The sequence below is a fragment of the Gambusia affinis genome, linkage group LG13 (genome assembly GCF_019740435.1).
Source record: "Gambusia affinis linkage group LG13, SWU_Gaff_1.0, whole genome shotgun sequence".
Lineage (NCBI taxonomy): Eukaryota > Metazoa > Chordata > Actinopteri > Cyprinodontiformes > Poeciliidae > Gambusia > Gambusia affinis.
In genome coordinates this window covers 27,365,993-27,387,535 of record NC_057880.1, presented here as the reverse complement: position 1 = coordinate 27,387,535, position 21,543 = coordinate 27,365,993, and the positions used below count along the sequence as shown (strand labels likewise).

At 42.1% G+C, this 21,543-nt stretch overlaps 1 protein-coding gene across 1 annotated transcript; it reads left to right on the top strand.

Annotated features, from left to right (window-relative positions):
- Positions 1 to 3,206: 3,206 nt before the first annotated feature.
- LOC122842765 (NACHT, LRR and PYD domains-containing protein 3-like) lies at positions 3,207 to 21,518 on the top strand. The gene is made up of 9 exons (XM_044136909.1): positions 3,207 to 3,404; positions 4,079 to 4,210; positions 4,697 to 4,816; positions 14,706 to 14,790; positions 16,298 to 16,532; positions 16,656 to 18,507; positions 18,743 to 18,916; positions 19,560 to 19,733; positions 21,398 to 21,518. The coding sequence occupies exons 2-9, from the start codon at positions 4,122 to 4,124 to the stop codon at positions 21,516 to 21,518; spliced, it is 2,850 nt and encodes a 949-aa protein (XP_043992844.1). The 5' UTR covers positions 3,207 to 3,404; positions 4,079 to 4,121.
- The last annotated feature ends 25 nt before the right edge of the window (positions 21,519 to 21,543 follow it).

Here is a 21,543-nt window from a genome sequence, read left to right as displayed (position 1 = left end):
AGCCCTGGTCAAAAGTAAGTACACCCTCTGTACTTCCTCTAACATGTGGATTGTGGAGCCGGAATGTTCCAGATGCTGGAAAAGAGCAGAAGTCAACATTCCAGATGTTCCTGAACCAGAAGCTGCTCTGACATCAGTTTCAGTGAAAATGTTTGTGTTGCTCTAAAATCTGAAACTCCTGAGTTTGTTTTAAAGTCCAAAGCTTGATATTTCTCCTCTGCTGTGTGAGACGTTTTCCTGACAATAAATGAGGTTGATGGAAGGAAAGAACGTCGGAGTCGCTGGTTTGATTTCCTTCAGCAACAGTTCTGGTTTCTGCTGAAGCTCAGGAATCTGATCCATACTTGGAGGTTTTTACTGAAACATGTTTGACATGAAAACACACAGAACTGTTAGAGGCTTTTTCTGTTTCTAGAACTGAAATGATTCATATCTTTTCATATTTTTCCTGATGTGATAATTTTATAAAACCATAAATTATGTGTCTAAACATCTTGTACGTAGTTCACGTCTGAGTCTGTGGAGGTCAAAGGTCACCCCAGAGCTTAAATCTGATTGGTCAGTTTGCTTTTGTTTATTTGGTGTTTTTTTCTGTAAGATAAAACTGAATGATCAGAGTTTGAACCTTCTGTAGCTCTAAGAGCCGTTTGGATCCCAGTGGAGCTTTTTACCGGGTCGGTTCTGTTGGGTCGCCGGTTTATGAGCTTCTTTGATGTTTCCTGACCTGCAGAGCTGATGGGTCACCAGTTAACTGACCTCTGCTGCTCTTCCTGAGCGTGGAGCTAAAACTGAGGGTTAAACCATTTAATCTAGTGGAAACGTTCCCAATGAATCAAACATTGTTGCTTCACCTTCTGCTCCTCTGGACTCTGACACCACCTGGACCTGGAATCTACATCCTCCTCTGGACGTGGATCTACTGGGTTTATAGGCTTCACTTCCATGTCTTTATTATTTAACATCGTTTGTGTTAAATTAAAACAAAGTGTGTTCTGCTTCAGTGGTTTAGTTTTGTGTTGGTTTTGTTCAACACTCACATGATGGAGATCTGGTTGTTCTCCTGCAGGTCAGTGATAGTTTTACCTTCTGATCTGTCGGACATTTTTATTCAACATCTCCTGGTTTCAACAGGTGACCCGTCAACTGTTCAGTTCACCAAACCACAAAAAAACTAATAAACCGACGACCCAACAGAACCGAACACTGTAAAAAACTCAGGATCTTAGAACAACAGGAGATTCAAACTCCACTCATCATTTTTAGTTCACAGTAAAAATAAACTAACCAATCAGATTCAGGCTCTGGCTGACCTTTGACCCACACAGACTCACACTGATGTGCTTCATACAAAATGTTTTGACACAAAATAACTTTTTTTCTCCACAGTTTAGTTAATAGTAAAGAGGGTTGGATAATAAAATAATAACTTTTCTGTTTGTATTTAAAGGAAAATCTCTCAGTGCCTCCAGATGTTCAGCTGCAGCTGCAACAATCCAGACTCTCAGTCACTTTGGACAATTTAGAATCAGACAGAAAATCTCCAACAGGGAATCAAACTCACAACTCTGAACTAAGAACTTCTGATCTCATGATAGTAATGAACCATATCTGCCATGATAAATTATTACTGATAACTATTGTCAGTAGATCATTAATATGATCATATATACATATATGTATTATTGTTATAAAGGCTGAGACAACAATATTTATGTCTGAATCAAACCAGCAGCCCTTCGTGTTGCTCTGGACCCGGGAAGCAGCTCCCAGTTTCTAGGAGGTTGGTGACCTCTGACCTAAATTCTCCCTAGGTGAGTGTGTGTGTGAATGGTTGTGTGTCCTGTGTGTCTCTGTGTTGCTCTGCGACAGACTGGCGACCTGTCCAGGTGACCCCGCCTCTCACCCAGAACGTAGCTGGAGAGGAACCAGCAACCCTCCCGACCCCATTAGGGACAAGATGTTAGAAAATGGACGGACTCCATCATGTAACATTTTCATCATAACTTTTCTCCTTCATCATCAAGACTTTATCAACCTGCCTCTGATTTCACTGCTGATCTTCTACTTCCTGGTTCTGCTGCTCTGAAAGAGGAAACGTAGTGATGGTGAGATGAAGCCTCATGAGGCATTGAACCACTTGAGCCAACTGGTTCGAGAAAGGGTTCATTTCTTGAGGCTTCATGTGCACACGAAACCACCTACTGGCCAGGTGTATAATCACAACCAGCTGTATCTTAACACGTGTGATGTATTGAATTTTTGTCTATTATGGTTCTTGGGAATGACTTCACAAAAGGTGAAGAAAAAAAGAGACAAAGAGAGAGAGAAAGAGATATATAGAGATAGAGAGAAATATATATACAAAAAAATCCTATCTTGTCCCACAGCTATCTTAAAAATCCTAATATAAAAATTAAGAACTTTAAAACTAACTAACCAATCCTATTTATAATAGTGAGATTATTAGTAAAAAGCTCAAATTAAATAAATAACCGAATTATAAGTCCTGAAATAATAAAGTCTAAAAACATTAAATATTAATCCCAGAAAAATAAATAAAGGGGGAAGGGGAAAAAAATTAATTTAGATCAATACCTTGCTTATTCCAGAGCAAATCTGCTTATGATGTGTGATGATGGTATTGGAGTTCAAGGTAACTCAAGTTAAATCAAGTGGTGAAAACTCACGTATCCTTAATATTAGAATTAAAATTAAAATTAAAAATAGGATAGCTGTGGGACAGGATAGGATTTTCTCTTTTTTCCTTTCTCTGTGTCTCCCTCTCTCTCTGTATATATATATATATTTTTTCTCTCTGTCTCTGTCTCTTTCTCTCTCTCTCTCTCTCTCTCTCTCTCTTAGAGGACGAGGAGTTGTGGACGACGTGCGGCGGCCCGTGCTTTCCTATGACTTCCTAGTGAAACTGCCCTATTGGGTGGGGGAAGTTGTAGTGTATATATATATATATATATATATATCTATATATATATATATATATATATATATATATATATATATATATATATATATATATATATATATATATATATATATATATATATATATAACCCCGCGCCAAAATCTGAGCCACTTCCCGAAGCAGTCACGTGGTACAGCCGGGCAGCGAGGCTTCGGACGTCATCGTTTTCGGCTCCTCCCCTAAATGTAGCAAGCCTCGATACGCGCTTTACGGAAACGCCCCCTCCATTACTGACACACGCCTCGAAGCCTCGGCTCATCACGTAACATCACTAAAGAAACGACAAAACCAGATGGGCTGTCCTCACATTTACTTTAGGTTTGAACGCCCGTTGTTCGGCGGTGGCTCCAGTCCGGTTCTTCTGTGGTTCTGTTGCGTCTCAGTCTGTTCAGATCTGCAGCTCTTTGGACCGTCTGAACAAACTGTAAGTTTCTTTTGTTTCCTACTTTAATTTTGTCTTCAGGAACTTTCTTGCTTGTTTCTCTGATGTTTAGAAAAAATGTTCACTTCTGATTTCAGATCAAAGTTTCATTTCTGGTTGCAGATTAATCTACAGGATTATTAGATTATTGATGAACAGGAATCAGACATCATGATGATCAGCGGATGTTTCTTTGGTTTCTTCTCGGAAATACTGCGTCATGTTTTTAACTGCGCCATGTTTTTAACTGCGCCATGTTTTTAACTGCGCCATGTTTTTACTTCCTGGAATCAAACTCTGGTCTCCGCCTTTAACGGTTGCGTCTAAAACTCAACCGTAGACTTCTAGGTTATTAAATAGTTTTTAAAAATTAAATTATTAAACAATTCTTATTTGATTGACCAGATAATCGACTTGTAGAGTCTGATTGTGAAATAAAATAGTTCCCGCTGTTCAGTCAGTGAATGTAAAAGTTGCTCCGTGTCTCCATCTAGTGGCCTGACAGTAGAAGTGCAGCAGCTGATGCAGCTTCCTCTGCCTCTCTGCTGTCTGACTGCATTCAACAGACACTGATTTGAAGCAGAGAAGAGCCAATCAAAGGAGGAGCAGCTGATCGTTTTCCAGCTCTGTTGATGTGAAGTTGATCAGAGCTGATGAATGATGTGTTTCCTCTGCAGGTGAAGGTAGAAAGTGTGTGTGAGCTGAAGTGCGTTCAGCAGCATGGATCAGTGTGAGGACAGAGAGGAGGGAGTCCCTCCCTCTAAAACCACTCTGTGTGGGGAAGATGAGAGCCAGAGCAAACGTCGGAGGTGAGGTCACCATCTCTAAGTGTCCACAGCCCTTTTCACACAGCGTTCACACTGTATGAGGCCCAAACAGACGTGGTGATGAAGCTGCTGCTGCTCCTCTTTGCTGCTTCATCCAGATTGAACAGAGCAGCTCAGTCTGGCCTCAGGGTTTCTTCCAGACAGCAAGTCCATGTTGCAGAAGCAGCTGAGTGGGAGCAGCCAGATCATCAGAACCAGCTGTTCACTATGGAGGTTCTGACTGGGTCAGAAGGGAACCAATGGCAGCAGAACCTCTAGTGCCCATATGGGTCCCAGTTTCAATGCAGAGTTTTCCTGCATCAAACCTAAATTGACCATCAACATGGAGTTGATGGTCAATGAATTACATGAATTACAACTAAGTCCCATTTTCAACCCAGTTCTGGTCCAGATGGGTCCATGATGGAAATGTTAGTTAGTATGTAAACAACCTCACAGAATGGGTTTTAATCATCATGTTTCTGTCAGGATCCATCAGAGACTCGAACCAGAACCAGAACCAGAACCCAGCTGTGTGTCCTTTAAGAGTGACTGGTCAAAGAGTGTGATCATTGATTTTAAATCTCCTGGATTTCCACCATCAGAGAGGTGAGCTGTTTCTAACTCTTGTAACCATGGAAACGGAGTCAGTCTGAAATGTTTTTATTCCAACATGTTTGTTTCTATGTTCATGTGTGAAGCGGTTTGTGTCGGATGTTCTCCAGAACCACAGGAGGCGTCCTTGATGCTACATCATGTTTAACTCTGATCTGGTTGCTTTGGGCCTCATTGATTAATCACCATCATTAAACACTTTTCTCTGGTTAAAGTGAAATATTTAGTCTAGAGTGCAGCTCACTCTGATTGTTGATGAGCTCACTAGACTGGCTAGGCTCTCTCCAATACTCATAAAGACAGAATCAAGGTCAACATGGAACCAACAGTATTTCTTTCCTTGTTTTGTCATGTCTGAAAGTCTTCCTCGGTTCTAGTGATGAAGAGTTTTAGTTCTTCTCAGCTGTAGGAGGAACATTGATTTGGATTTTAACCAGTGACTTCATGTTGTTCCCTATCTGTGTTCTTCAGCACTTAAACATTTCAGAAATGATTGTGAAACTCTGTCAACATATTTTTCTTAAACAGGTTTGTTGCTACAACAATCATAAATCAAAGGCAAACAAAAATCCCCTCAGTTTTTACTTAAGGTGTTTCAACACCTGTCCAAACTGCCTCTGCCTGATCTGGAGGCTCAAATTAAAAATACCTAAAGTTGAGAGCTTCTGTTTTTGGTCCGGTTTATATCCAGTCAGATGTAAATTAATTCTTATTCCTCAAATCTGCTGACTGAGTTTGAAGTCCCAGTTCAAGATCCACTTTTCAAAATCTCTACTGGGTGATTCTGATGTCACTGGTTTTTACTTCATCTTCCTCTTTTCAACTTGATAGGCATTTCTCAAACCTTCATAAAGAGACAACCACAGACAACGTTTGTGAGTTTTCAACCAAGCTTCTGCAGAAGGAGAAAACACAGCAAACCACTTCTCCAAGGTGTTCACCATGTGTTCTGACTCCCTGTAGCAGAGCCTGTCTTTTTATTAAGCAGGAGGAAAGAAAGGAGTCGGGAGTGAAATATGGGAGAGTAATAAATAAAAGAAGGGGGCTATTCTGAAACAAGGAAGAACTTCATTCTACACACTCACAGTTTAACGAGTATACCAAGATAAGAAGCAGCTGCAGCTTCAAGGTTTAGGGAAAAAGCAAGTTTTGTCTTTCACACATTTTAACAAATTCTTCCTGTCTGGGGTGTGAATACTAAACCTTTAGATGAAAAGCAAACTGGTAACTACTTATGTAAGAATGATAATAAAACATAATTATTCTAACATTCCCCCCACATAATAGCTTTGTAAAATGTAAGAAAAAGAGAAATAGAATATATATATAAATATATATATATATATAAAAGAATATAACGTATAAAAGAAAGTAAAAACCCAAATGCATTTTTCATCACAAACATAATTTGTTTTCACGTGTTCCGTGTAGGAGCCATTAAGCAAATGATTTAGTCTGTTTATTAATTACAGAACATCGTCATATGTTCCTGCTTTCAGTTCATCTTCAGTCTTCTGGAGCAATATGTAGTCCTCATCTGTGTCAGTGGTCACCCTGACTGTCTGATAGCTGATCAGAGCAGTGTTAAATGTCTTTAGCATCATGCTACGAAGGCATGGAATGATGCAGGTTGTAAAAAGATAGAATAGGATCAGTACAGTCAAGATTGATGTTCCAATCTTTAACAAAATCTGCCACCAGGGTCAAGAGGTGAACCAAGAACAAGGTCAAAAGGTTGTGACCCCTGAGTTGCACTGTCCCTATAGTCCTTAAGCTCTTCCAATTCATGCAGGGTGTCATGAAGTGGTGTGGTGGTGGTGGTGAGGCAGACGCAGCAGACCCAGATGAGGTGAGATGAGGAGTTTAATTATGAATAATAAACAGAAACAGTCCACAGACCTGGCAGCACTGCTGAGCGGAAGGTTAATGCTCACAACAGGTAGCAACAGGCGATGACGGACGAACACAGACGTAGCAAGACGTGACTCGACAATAGAAGACGTAGGACCCGACGAATACAGACACACACAGGTGACACTAAATACACAAGAGGAAATCAGGGAACGAGATACACCTGGGGACTAATCACGGGGAGACAGGACAACACAGAGACTCAGACACACAGGAAACTAGAAATAAACATACAGAGAAACACAGAACACAACAGTACCCCCCCCCCCTTAACGGGCGGCTCCCAGACGCCCAAAACAAAAACACAAGGGTGGGCGGAGGGGAGTCGGACGGGGGGCCAGAGTCCATAAACAACAAAAAACTACCCAACAAAGTGGGCGGAGGCAACAGAGGCGGAACCCGCAGGGAAGGTCAGCGGCCGTCCACGGCGCAAGAAAGCGGAACCACGGAGGCGGTCCAGCGGCCGCATGGCGCAGAGGCGGGAACCACGGAGGCGGTCCGGCGCCAGCGCGCAGGAGCAGGCGGAACCACGGAGGCGGTCAGCGCGTCCGCGCAGGAGGCGGGAACCACGGAGGCGGTCCGGGCCGTCGCCAGGCGCAGAGGCGGGAACCACGGAGGCGGTCCGGCCGTCCGGCGCAGGAGTCTCTAGACGGAGTCTCTAGAGCCGCACGGGGCGGCGACGTGAGTCTCTGGGGCCGCAGGCGCAGAGGAGTCTCTAGAGCCGCCGGGCGGCGAGAGCACGAGGTCTCTGGGGCCACAGGCGACGAGGAGCACTAGGAGTCTCGGGGGGAGCACTAGGAGTCTCGGGGGGAGCACTAGGAGTCTCGGGGGGAGCACTAGGAGTCTCGGGGGGAGCACTAGGAGGAGTCTCGGGACTGGCACTAGGAGGAGGCTCGGGACTGGCACTAGGAGGAGGCTCGGGACTGGCACTAGGAGGAGACTCGGGACTGGCACTAGGAGGAGACTCGGGACTGGCACTAGGAGGAGACTCGGGACTGGCACTAGGAACACTGGGGAACTCGGGACTGGCACTAGGAACACTGGGGAACTCGGGACTGGCACTAGGAACACTGGGGAACTCGGGACTGGCACTAGGAACACTGGGGAACTCGGGACTGGCACTAGGAACACTGGGGAACTCGGGACTGGCACTAGGAACACTGGGGAACTCGGGACTGACACTAGGAACACTGGGGAACTCGGGACTGGCACTAGGAACACTGGGGAACTCGGGACTGGCACTAGGAACACTGGGGAGCTCGGAACCACTGACTGGGGCAGGGAAGCCTACTACCCGTGCCATCTGTCGGCCTGGAGCCAGGCGGCAGAAACGGGCTCGGGTGCGCCGGCTGGAGCGGCGGCAGAAACGGGCTCGGGTGCGCCGGCTGGAGCGGCGGCAGAAACGGGCTCGGGTGCGCCGGCTGGAGCGGCGGCAGAAACGGGGGCTGGAGGTACTGGTCTCGGAGACACTGGAGCTGAGGCGGGGCTGGCGGAAAGATTGTCCGGCTTGGGAGGCAGAGGTTCGCCGGCCATGACGGCCAGAGCTGCCTCACGCTCCCACTCTACCTCCCTTTGCAGTTCCACCAGCTGCGGGTGCGGAAAGCGTGGAACCCAATACTCCAGCAATAGTCCCAAGCGAATAGCGAGGCCGAGCCATCTGCAATCGGCGTTGGGCTTAGCCTTGACCTCGACATATTCCCTTATGGTCTCCGTTAGCTCTTGTAGCTCATCCGGGTCCATGATGGAGGGGGGAAAAATAGCGTGCCTCACCGTTCAGCTTGGTCGGGTCCTTCTGTCATGAAGTGGTGTGGTGGTGGTGGTGAGGCAGACGCAGCAGACCCAGATGAGGTGAGATGAGGAGTTTAATTATGAATAATAAACAGAAACAGTCCACAGACCTGGCAGCACTGCTGAGCGGAAGGCTAATGCTCACAACAGGTAGCAACAGGCGATGATGACGGACGAACACAGACGTAGCAAGACGTGACTCGACAATAGAAGACGTAGGACCCGACGAAGACAGACACACACAGGTGACACTAAATACACAAGAGGAAATCAGGGAACGAGATACACCTGGGGACTAATCACGGGGAGACAGGACAACACAGAGACTCAGACACACAGGAAACTAGAAATAAACATACAGAGAAACACAGAACACAACACAGGGCAACATGTATAGTTCCTCCAGTTCTTGTTTCGTCAGGGACGAAATGTATAGCACGCTGCGCCTATGACCTTGCAGACACCTCCTTGAGAGGCTGTCAGAAGATCTAACATAACATAGTTTCGTAGAACCATGTTTCTCAATGTGGTCAGCTCTTTTGCAGTGCTGTTAGCTAGCTGGTATGTGTTGTTGATGAGGCGCAGTAGGGCATTGATCTCAAACATGGCCTTAAACTACAGCTGCTCCCACCCATGGGAATAGGCTTTGCATTAACTTTTTTCTGCTGCCCCAGATCCTGAATTTCCAAGGAACTCCAGTTTTTGTAGTAGGCCTCCCCACCTTAGGACTTTTGACATGACGTCTCTCCTAGTGCGGTAGTGTCCATGGCTGTGAACATCCTGAGCCTTTTCAGGAAAGTCACTGGGTTGGAGAGAGGAACCAAGGCGCACAGTTCTCCCCAGGTCCTGGGAAGAGAAGCATAAGCAGTGTGTCCACACAAAAAGTACCAGTCTGCCATTGTCCTGGATCTCTTGTTCCCTGGAACGATGGTGCTGCAGAAGGTGAAACTTTGACGTCCCCTGGTCTTGCTGCCGGTCTTGAATTTCCTCACCTTGAGAAGGTTAACTCTGGTACCACTGTGGTCAGACTTCCATCTTTTGTAGCTGTGCACACACATAGCAGTTGGTCTCATTTCCCTCATATGCAGTCATGTTCATCAGTTGCCATCACAAGTTGGTGCAGTAGTCATGTGGATGAGTCTAGAGGGAGGATGTGTCTGCTTCTCTCCTAATCCTGTTGAGAGTGAGATCACTCCCTCTGCAAAACAGTAGACATGCTGCAGTCACAACACAGTAGAGGATCCACCTGGCATGTGGAGACCCCATTGCTGCTCAGAATACAGAGATGTCAGGACCCCCAGCCTAGCAGAGTGAGGATCTGTCGAATTCTTCTACTGATGTTGAGATGAACTGCTCTAAACAACAGAACCCCTTTGAAGTCAGGCTTCTCTATCACTCTGAATTAGGGGTCTAACACCCTCTGTACCTTACAGTGACTGAGATGTATCCATCTGGGTCTTCAGTAATCTTTACAGCAGTAGGTGTGGTGATCAGCACCTGGAACGGTCCCTCCCACCGTGGACTGGCCCAGCTCTTTCTTTTTATGACTTTGATATAAAGCCAGTCTCCTGGCTTGATGGGAGGGTCTCCTGTGGGAGAGCAGAGTCAGAGGGCAGTAAATTTGCATTTGACACCTCTTTCTGTCTTAGAGTCCTGATCATAATCTGCTAATGTTTGCTCCTCATCTGCTTTCTGTACATCTGCAGAACATATCTGTATGGTCTTCCATGAATTATTTCAAATAGTTAATCCTTCCTGTGTGGGTGTAATTCTCATGTACATCTTCACCAAATCTAAACATTCTGGCCACGACCTGTTAGTTGTTTCTATACATTTTATTAATCTCTTTTTACTGTTCCATTTGTTCTTTCATTAGGTCAGCACTAATGGTTTTTGTGTTTGACTTGATGTAAAGCACTTTGAAATGCCTTGCTGCTGAAATGTGCTGTACAAATAAAGTTTGATTTTGATTTTTGATTTTAATCTTATTCCTAATGAGTGGCCATATTTTGTATAACCTTGTTTACAAGATGTGGTCCATTCTCACTATAAATAGTTTGGTATGCCATTTATTGGAATAATGGTTTTACATATAGCTTTAGCTACTGTCAAAGCATCTGCATGCTTTGCTGAGACTGTTTCAACCCATTTAGAAAATGCATCAATCATTACCAAACAATTTATAAGGCCCACTTTGTTAAGTTCACTAAAATCCATATGCATTGTCTGGAACGGATAAGAAGGTTTTGGGAAACTTCCTCTTTTTGGTCTCATGTTTCCTGGAGGATTGTTTTTTAACACTGATGCAGTACAAACATTTTTAAAGTAAGAATTTGATTTTTAATCCATATTTGGTAGTAATATAGTAATTATCCTCCCTGTTGACACATTGACAAATATCCATGTGTCAAAATTGCAGCTGTCTTACAAGGATCTTGGTAGAATAGGTTTGTTTATTTACCTGAAAAATTTTATCATCATTCAGTGTTGCCCCATTAATTATTCTCATTTGTTCTCTAGTTGTTGGAGCATTATCCTGCATGTCAGCTGGAACAATGTATCTATTATTTGTTCTTTTTCATCTTATTTTAGAAAGTTTCCAGTTCCATGTTATCCTGTTGCTGCTTTTTTTTATTTAACATTTGATCAGCTAACCTGTTTTTATTATAGAACCTCATCTTTTCCTGTTGGTGTGCACTGCACACTTACAAACTGCTAGTTTTAGCTGGCAGTTTTATTGCTTTTAGGAAAGCTGTTAACAAAGAGGCATTTAGTTAGAGATCTTACATGTGGATGTTGTTAAATTCATCAAGGTGGATCACTTCTGTTTTACTCCTGACAGATGGCACAACTCAGAGTTGGCTCTTCTGCAGAATATTGTTTTTTTACTCCTTTTAAACAAAAATGACCATCCTGAAATTAAACCAAAATCTCATATCCTCTAATTCAATATGTGTTTATAAATTTAATAATCATCAATCAAACCTAGATTAAAGGTTTTAAACTTTAGTCTAGAAAATATTACTCTTATTCACAATCATCAGTTTGGAGTAACCAATTACTTCAAATCAAAGTTTCTGTTAACCTTGTATTTTAGAACAGCTGACTATTATTATTCCTAAATAATGAATAATTTGATCAGTTACTCAGTTCTTGAGTACAGTTTCAGTCTGCTTTCATTGTTTCTTTGCTCAAATTATTATCAAATTTACTGAAGCTTCAAGAAATTTCCAATAAGTGTTAACGAAATTTTTAATGTGTTAATATTTATCTTTAGTTGTCAGGATCCTGTTTTAGATAATGTGCACATTTTAAAGAGATATCTCAGAGTTATGTTAGAATCCAGCAGTAACTGAACTTCCTGCTGCTGGAACACTTCACCAATTTTAATAAAATATAAATTCATTTATAGAATTAAATTCTAAATTAACTGTTCAATTTAAATGCAGCAAATACTTTATGGTATATTAACACTTCAGTATCAGTTATTTTCAATGCTTAAAGATATTTAATTTAATTCCAAACTAGCATGTATTACCAGGATATTTCTTTAAAAAGGAAAAAAATACTTTTCCAAATCATTCTTAGCTTAGACTCTTTGATGATTTTTAGTTGGTGTAATTTAGTGGCATAAGTTTTCGTTATTTATTTGCTGACCTTTTAGTAATTTCAGTTTTCCCTTTAGGTTTCCTAACCTATGGCTCGTGGACCCTAAGAGGATCCTTAGCAGTGGTCCTGCTGTACAGGACTCAGAGTTAACTGGGACAAACTGAGAGAATTGTCTATCATTCAACATAAAATCCTATAAGACTTCCTTTATTGGCCAGATAATACATGTGCAGGAGTTAGCAAGCAAGCAAGTCTTCATTGCAATAACAGTGTATAACAGCTGTGTGTGTGATACTCTTATCTTTGGATGTCTCCTTTCTGTCTCACTTCTCCCTCCTCCCGATCCTGGCGTTGCTGGGGTGTAGTCCTTCCTCCTCCTCTTCCTCCAGTTTCCTGTCAGTCCAACTGGCTCTGGTGTTGGATCTTGAGTTGTCCAGACTGTCCCTCTGTCAATATCCATGTTGTCCACACATGAAACAAGCATCAAATAGTTCAGTTTGTTGTTTTCGTCTCTGAAGCACATTATCTTTTCCTTCTCCACGCTGATGTCAGGAAGTAGACCAGCAGAGGTTGTAAGAGTTCAGTTGTATCCAAACACGGGAATGTAGTTTCAGTCCAATGTCCAGCAGGACACCATGCAGGAGTTTGCTGAATGGCAGTTCCCAGGTGTCAAGGAATTAGGATCAGCAGATACTTTAGTGTCTGGAGGTGATGGAACTCTTCTTTGTCTTCTTGATCGCTGTCAGAAGCTGGTGATGAGGGAGGGACTTCATCTGATCCATTGCAGGACAGCTTCGAGTTGAGGTCAGAGGTCAGACGCACCGCAGCGAGGTTCAGACAGAGGAAAAGGAAAAAAGCAAATAGGAGTCAATTAGGGTTTATCTTTCTTTTTGTGTTTTTTATTTCTGAATATCTCATGTATATCTTTTCTCTCTTTTGATTTTATAGTTTTAGCCACTTATTACCCAACATTGTTTATATTTTATAATTATAAATCATTTAGAACATATAAACATGAAACATTTTAAACCCATAGTCTTTTATATTCTTTGCCTTGTTAGATTTTAAAATGTAGAATGTAAGTTAATTTAAGTTTAAATTAACTTAGTCTGGGTAAACATTTTATCAGAGATCAATGAATTACCTTAAGGTTGTTGATCCTAATGTTGAAGCTGTGAAGCCAGTGAGCAGCCCTCCTCATTTGGAATCTAAGTGAGATATGAGGTCCAGGTCGGTACCAAACTCTGATCACTGACCCCTCCAGACATACAACCAAAGGATCAGAGTACCAAGTTGGTGTTATAATCTTTTGTAATTATTTTACCCTGTAATCAATACATTAAAAACATTGTTCTCTGAGAAAAATGTTGTTTTTTATTTCATTTATCATCAAGTTATTTTTAACTTGTTAAAATTAATTTACACTTAAACTTCCCTCTTCAGGAAAGTCATAACTCCATTTTGAGCATGCAAAACAATCGTTCATATATATATTATATACATATATTTATCTCAGTGAGACGTCTCTCCTCTGACTTTCTTTCTTTAAAGGTGTAGAAATGCTAAAAACCATTCACTATCTTTCCATAATTTTAGTACTCGCCAATTTAGCTTAATAGGTATTTTGTACTTTTCCTTCAGAGAAAGTGCTCCAAGTGAGCGCTTAATGTGCCCTGAAGAAGAAAGCTTCTAGGTCAAACGAATTTTGACCCGGTTCTTCACTTTGGATTCTAATTCCAATGACAGAAAGTTTCATTCTCATAGAATGAAACACCATCCATACACACACACACACACACACACACACACACACACACACACGCACACACACACACACACACACACACACATTTCCTGCTTGCTTGAGGTTCTTTATTTTAGTACTCTGTGATTTTGTTCAATATGATCTGTTATTTTGTGCTTCGTTGTGGAAAGTGCCCCATGTGAGCACCTATTGTCCACTGAAGGACAATAAGTTGTACTTTCAGGGAATTCAGCACCAGTCACACTTCACATTCACATTCCTACAAAAAATTTGGACCTCATCCAGGACGGGACACACAAATTCAAAACATCCTGCCGGCTCAAAGTTCGTCCTTATGGGGACCTCATCCACAAAAGGGGATTATACCAGCACTTCCCCTGGATAGTTACTTTCTTTCTTTAGGTGAGAAGAAAAGAGAATAAACTCCCACTATCAGTTTCAACTCACGTTTCTGTCAGTTCGTCTTGTCCGGTTCAATCTCTTCAATCCGCCGTTGACAGATAAAGTCGGACCTAGGCGCTGGCCCGGCGAAGAAGTTACTTCCCGGGACTTTGTTTCCAAGTCCTATTGACTCTGGCCGTGCACGGTTTTCAGCGTGTCATTCTTCGTCTGTCAGCGAACGGGTATGTTGAGATTCGGGTCACAGCACCAGAATGATAGGTATTTCTCAAACCTACATAACTTTTGGCATTGTGTTTATGCAGTGATCTGTTTTTATGTTTAAATGATGTTTACTGTGAAGCTCTTGGTGATTTGATCTATGAAACCTGCTGTATCAATATTTCCTAATTGTTCCTGATTCCTCCACAGACTGGACCAGGACCAGCAGAGCTCAGAGGTTCCCAGTGGTCCGTCTGCCCAGCAGCATCAAACACAGCTGGACTCCATATTTATGGTCTGTAAATAAATCAATCACATTTCAGCAGCAGGGCATTTCAAAGAGCTTCACATCATAACAAACACAAAAACACAGAGTTATGCAACATAGAATCAACAATCAAAACACGACATTAAGTCAAGTTCCATCATTAAATTTATAATTGATTACATTTTAAATAAATCTAACCAGTTGGTTTTTAGTCTAGATTTAAAGGAAGTCAGTCTTTCAGCTATTTTACAGTTTTCTGGAAGTTTGTTCCAGATTTGTGGTGCATAGATGCTGAATGCTGCTTCTCCTCATTTGGTTCTGGTTCTGCGGATGCAGAGCAGAACCAGAACCAAAACCTAGGAGGTCTAGGAGGTTGATACAACAACAACAGATCTTTAATGAGCCGTTCAGTAATTTATAAACTAACAATATTTTAAAGTCATTCTGGATCAGCTACAGCTGTTTGATTGATTTGTTGGACAGACCTGTGAAGACGCCGTTACAATAATCAATGCGACTGAAGATCTAGAGAAACTCATCCATGCGTTTGAGACATTAGTCCTTTAATCCTGGAAATGTTCTTCTGGTGATAGAAGGCCGACTTTGTAACTGTCTTTATGTGGCTCTGAATGTTCAGGTCAGAGTCCATCACTACTCCCAGGTTTCAGGCTGATCGCTGGTTTTTAGTTGTAATAACTGAAGCTGTGCACTGACTCTAGATCTATAACTCTAGATCTATAACTATAGATCTATAACTCTAGATCGTTCCTCTTTAGGTCTGGTCACTCTGTCCTTGGGAGCTGGTCGGTGGAGCTGTTTTGGTTCCAGCTGATTGTTTATTCTTCTTTGGGGGAGCAGGTGTTGAAATTGAAGGTGGGTTTCGGCTCAGAGCCGGCCACGCTGATTTGTCCAGGTGAGGGGGTTCTCCCTGTTAGTCGTCTCATGGGATCTGCAGTGTGAGACTTTTGCTTTGGCTTGGCACCCAGAGCGTTCCAGGGTTCTCTGTTGATTTGAGGAAGAGTTGTCTCATTTCCATAGGCAGAATTGATCTCAAAGTTCACTTCCAGAAGTTTAATCTTCATTTCTATAGACTGAAGTCGTTGTATAATATTGTCAATATCCCTGGGGTCGGCCGGAGGCATTTTGTCCTGGTTCAACTTGGAAGTGAAGAAAAGTACAATAAAAATAAAAGTAAGAAAATCCCCCTCAAACCTAATCCATCATAACTGGATAAGGTTTGAATTAATCTAGTTATGATGTCGATAATGCAAGTAAAACTATAAAACCTGTGACTTTAAAAATAACTCACAGGCAAAGTTATCAGTAAGGATGAGAGAGAGCAGGATAAGCTCTTAGGTGTTCACTCCCCTAAGAGCCAGAAGTCATGAACAGCTAGTTTTCCATGGGTTCTGTTCACAGTCATCTCTATGCTACACTTTGTAGACCAGAGAACTGTCAGTCTGTCCAACATGGATCTGATGTGTGGCTCCATGATTTCAGTCTGATGTGTCCTACATATATTATTCTGTTCCAGCTGCTGGAGGACAACATTGTCACTTTTGTGAAGAAAGAGCTGAAGAAGATCCAGAAGGTTCTGAGTTCAGATGACCCAGAATGTTCAGAGAGTCAGAGAGAGGATGAGGAGGAATTTGAAGGTGAGGATGAAGAGCAGAGGAGGAGGAAGAGCAGCAGAGAGGCAGTGATGAGGATCACACTGAACTTCTTGAGGAGAATGAAGCAGGAGAAGCTGGCTGACCATTTGCAGAGCAGTAAGAGGATTTCTACAAAGATTTAACCTGATGGATAAATCACACATTTACTGAAGTCTGAAAAGATTGAATCAGATTTATTCTTTTGTTTCTTTCCTGATTTTACTTTTTGTGTTCATTTAGAACATCTTACTGCAGTTGGTCAACATAAACTAAAATCTGGTCTGAAGAAGAAGTTCCAGTGTGTGTTTGAGGGAATCGCTAAAGCAGGAAGTCCAACCCTTCTTAACCAGATCTACACAGAGCTCTACATCACAGAGGGAGGGACTGGAGAGGTCAATGAGGAACATGAGGTCAGACAGATTGAAACAGCATCCAGGAAACCACACAGACCAGAAACAACAATCAGACAAGAAGACATCTTTAAAGTCCAACCTGGAGGAGCTCAACCAATCAGAACAGTGATGACAAAGGGAGTGGCTGGCATTGGGAAAACAGTCTTAACACAGAAGTTCACTCTGGACTGGGCTGAAGACAAAGCCCACCAGAACATCCAGTTCATATTTCCATTCACATTCAGAGAGCTGAATATGCTGAAAGAGAATAAGTTCAGCTTGGTAGAACTAATTCATCACTTCTTTACTGAAACTAAAGAAATCTGCAGTTTTGAACATTTCCAGGTTCTGTTCATCTTTGATGGCTTGGATGAGAGTCGACTTCCTCTGGACTTCCACAACAAGGAGATACTGACTGATGCTACAGAGTCCACCTCAGTGGATGTTCTGCTGACAAACCTCATCAGGGGGAAACTGCTTCCCTCTGCTCACTTCTGGATAACCACACGACCTGCAGCAGCCAGTCAGATCCCACCTGAATGTATTGGCATGGTAACAGAGGTCAGAGGATTCACTGACCCTCAGAAGGAGGAGTACTTCAGGAAGAGATTTATAGATAAGGAGCAGGCCAGCAGGATCATCTCCCACATGAAGACATCACAAAGCCTCCACATCATGTGCCACATCCCAGTCTTCTGCTGGATCACTGCTACAGTTCTAGAAGATGTGTTAAAGGATAGAGAGGGAGGAGAGCTTCCTAGCACCCTGACTGAGATGTACATCCACTTCCTGGTAGTTCAGACCAAAGTGAAGACCGTCAAGTATGATGAAGGAACTGAATCAGATCCACACTGGAGTCCAGAGAGCACGAAGATGATTGAGTCTCTAGGAAAACTGGCTTTTGATCAGCTGCAGAAAGGAAACCTGATCTTTTATGAATCAGACCTGACAGAGTGTGGCATCGATATCAGAGCAGCCTCAGTGTACTCAGGAGTGTTCACACAGATCTTTAGAGAGGAGAGAGGGCTGTACCAGGACAAAGTGTTCTGCTTTGTTCATCTGAGTGTTCAGGAGTTTCTGGCTGCTCTTCATGTTCATCTGACCTTCACCAAGTTCAGTGTAAATCTCATGGCTGATAGACAGAAAGCCTTCAAGATATCTTCAACGTTTAAAAAACAACCTAGAAGGCTAAATCTTTATCGGAATGCCATTGACCAGACCTTAAAGAGTCCAAATGGACACCTGGACCTGTTCCTCCGTTTTCTCCTGGGACTCTCACTGCAGACCAATCAGAGACTCCTACAAGGTCTGCTGACACCGACAGGAAGTTGTTCTCAGGCCAATCAGAGACTTTTACAAGGTCTGCTTGTACAGACAGGAAGTAGCTCTCAGACCAATCAGAAAACAGTTCAGTACATCAAGGAGAAGATCAATGAGAATGCATCTGCAGAGAAAAGCATCAATCTGTTCCACTGTCTGAATGAACTGAAGGATCGTTCTCTAGTGGAGGAGATCCAAGAGTCTCTGAGTTCAGGAAGTCTCTCCAGAAACAAACTGTCTCTTGCTCAGTTGTCAGCTCTGCTCTTCATCTTAGTGTCATCAGGAAAAGATCTGGATGAGTTTGACCTGAATAAATACTCTGCTTCAGAGGAGGCTCTTCTGGGGCTGCTGCCAGTGGTTAAAGCCTCCAACAAAGCTCTGTAAGAACAGATTATTACTGAATTTATTGTTGATAGAGAAATATGATAAGAATGAGCTAAATATTGATTCATGTTTAAGTTTTTTTATAATGTTCCAGTTCACAAGAAAAGTAAACCTAAATATGTTTGAAATAAGACAGGCCCATCAATATTTCCAAGGAGAACATTGGTTACTGGAAGGAAATAATGTTGTTTTTGATGAATTGTTCAACATCAGATTTTTCTGTCTCCTCAGACTGAGTGGCTGTAACCTGTCAGAGAGAAGCTGTGGAGCTCTGTCTTCAGTTCTCAGCTCCCAGTCCTCCAGTCTCAGTGAACTGGACCTGAGTAACAACAATCTGGAGGATTCAGGAGTGAAGCTTCTATCTGCTGGACTGGAGAGTCCAAACTGCAAACTGGAAACTCTCAGGTAAAATGTTCTCAATGCTGGAGAAACCAGTTTTCTGTCCATTAGCTGCTATCAGAGATGATCATACAAAAAGAAACATAATCTGTAAGGTGGCTTTATAGAAGAATGTCAAACTCTGCTTGAATCAAATGCTAAAGAATAGTGATGAGTGTTGGACAAAGATTTAAATGTCCCAACAGTTTGAAAATGACAAACTTAGACAAAGTGGTTGGCTGATCAAATTACTCAGTTTAATGTGCATGTTAAAGTAATTACAGAAGTATAATGGGACTTTTATCACTTTTAAAGTAAACACTAAAATCTCTAATTCAATCCTAAAACAAGCAGGAAGCCAATGGAGAGAAGCCAGAAGTGAAGATAGATTTTCATGTTTTCTATTACCTGTTAAAAGACCAGGTGCTGCATTTTAGCAATACAAAGATTATTTATTTAAGGCAGCATACAAGGCATTAAAGTAATCCTACCAAAAGTTAATAACAGCATAAATCACTTTTCAATACATTTTGTTGTAAGACATAACTTCACCTTGGTGATTTGTGTTGGAAGAAACTGGATTTCACAACAGCATTTATCTGTTTGTCTAATCTGTTGCATGATAGATGTTGAATTGGTTAACACCAGATTTTTCTCCCCGTCTCCTCAGACTGAATGATTGTAACCTGTCAGAGAGAAGCTGTGAAGCTCTGTCTTCAGTTCTCAGCTCTCAGTCCTCCAGTCTCAGAGAACTGGACCTGAGTAACAACAACCTGCAAGATTCAGGAGTGAAGCTTCTCTCTGCTGGACTGAAGAGTCCAAACTGCAAACTGGAAACTCTCAGGTACAATATTCACCATTAGCTGCTATCAGACATCAAACTGTAATTAATTTGGTTACCAATAATAACTGACTCTGGTTAATCATGATAAATCTCAACTCATAATAATGGTTAATATTAATTTATCCAGACTGAAAGAACCAAAAAGTGTTATTAAGAAAAGATGCAAGGCTTGACCACAGTGTAACATATTTGAACAGATTGCTGCATCCTGGGAAAATCATTATTAGCTTTCCAATAAATGTCAAACTCTAACCCTATACGGAGAAATAGATTGTGGCCTTTTAACAGGAAAAAATTAAATCTGTTGATATATATATTTATATATATATATATATATATATATATATATATATATATATATATATATATATATATATATATATATATATATATATATATATATATATATATATATATATATATATATATATATATAATACTGTGTCTGCAGCTTATCAGGCTGTTTGGTCTCAGAGGAAGGCTGTGCTTTCTGGCTCAGCTCTGACCTCCAACCCTCCCATGTAAGAGTTGAAGACAATCATCCAGGAGACCCAATGAAGCTGCTGTTGGACTGAAAACATACCTGGAAGCATTATATCCCTTTTCTTAAGGAATTAGACCAGAGGAGAAATGTCTTTATCATCTGCTGAACACCTAGTTTACATACTTTAGATCAACATTAGATTATTTTTCTTCTTTTCCTCTTTCCTTTGGTTTGTTATTTTGTTTGTATTTCCTTTTAATCCCTATAAAGCACTTTGTATTACCTTGTTGGTGAAAATGTGCTATAGAAATGACCTTACCTCTACTGTTGAACCACATTGCACATGGTAGTCAGAGCAGCAGCCAAATATAGCTCCATGTGGAACCAAGAGGTTGCTTAGAGAAAATGTAATATTTCTAATTAATTTGGTTCAGCTGATGGGGCAGTGTGAAAGTGGATTTCAGTTGATGGCTGGACTCTCCCTTAGAGATAGGGTGAGAAGCTCAGTCACCTGGGAGGGACTCAGAGTAGAGCTGCTGCTCCTTCACGTCGAGAGGGTCCAGTTGAGGAGCATCTGGTCAGGATGCCTCCTGGACGCCTCCCTGGTGAGGAGTTCTGGGCACGTCCCACCGGGAGGAGGCCCCGGGGAAACCCAGGTCACGCTGGAGGGACTATGTCTCTCGGCCTGGGAACGCACTAGTATGTGGTCATCACTGGAAGAAGTGGCTGGAGAGGGAAGACTGGACCTCCCTTCTGAAGAACATTGAGAACCCCCGCGACCCGACCCCGGATAAGCCGGTCAGGTTACCACACTATCCCAAGTATGAGTCACATCCATCTCCATGTGATCAGCCAGGACTTTGACTCTCCTTGCTTGAAGAACAAGAAGCACTGGAACTCTTTTACAACAGAGTATTTCATTGATTCTGATGATGTTATTCAGATGCTTGAGACATGTGGAAAAGTCACTGTTAAAGAAGGTTCCAGTGAATTGCTGAAACTACCTCTCTGCTGCCATGCCATTGAGTAAGTACCTTCAGTAAAGGAAACTATTATTATCAGTAACACTTTCCCAGATAATTGAGTGGTCTTAACATAGAAGTAAACACATGTTTAGTGTGTTCCCTTATGAAAACGTCCAGTTCAGACTTCAGGTTCTCCCTCTGTTGTGTGTCTGCAGCTTGTCAGGTTGTCTGATCTCAGAGGAAGGCTGTGCTTCTCTGGTAACTCTAGTGTCCAGGAAGATTTCAGCTGATTGTGGAAAAATCATCCTGACTGAGAACAGGAGAACATGGAGCTAAATAGAAACTGGGCTGGACAGAATAA

Coding starts and splice junctions, on each gene's coding strand:
- LOC122842765 (XM_044136909.1), top strand. CDS start 4,122: ATGGATCAGTGTGAGGACAGAGAGGAGGGAGTCCCTCCCTCTAAAACC. Junction 4,211..4,696: donor AGCCAGAGCAAACGTCGGAG/GTGAGGTCACCA, acceptor TGTTTCTGTCAG/GATCCATCAGAGACTCGAAC. Junction 19,734..21,397: donor TGCAAACTGGAAACTCTCAG/GTACAATATTCA, acceptor GTGTGTCTGCAG/CTTGTCAGGTTGTCTGATCT.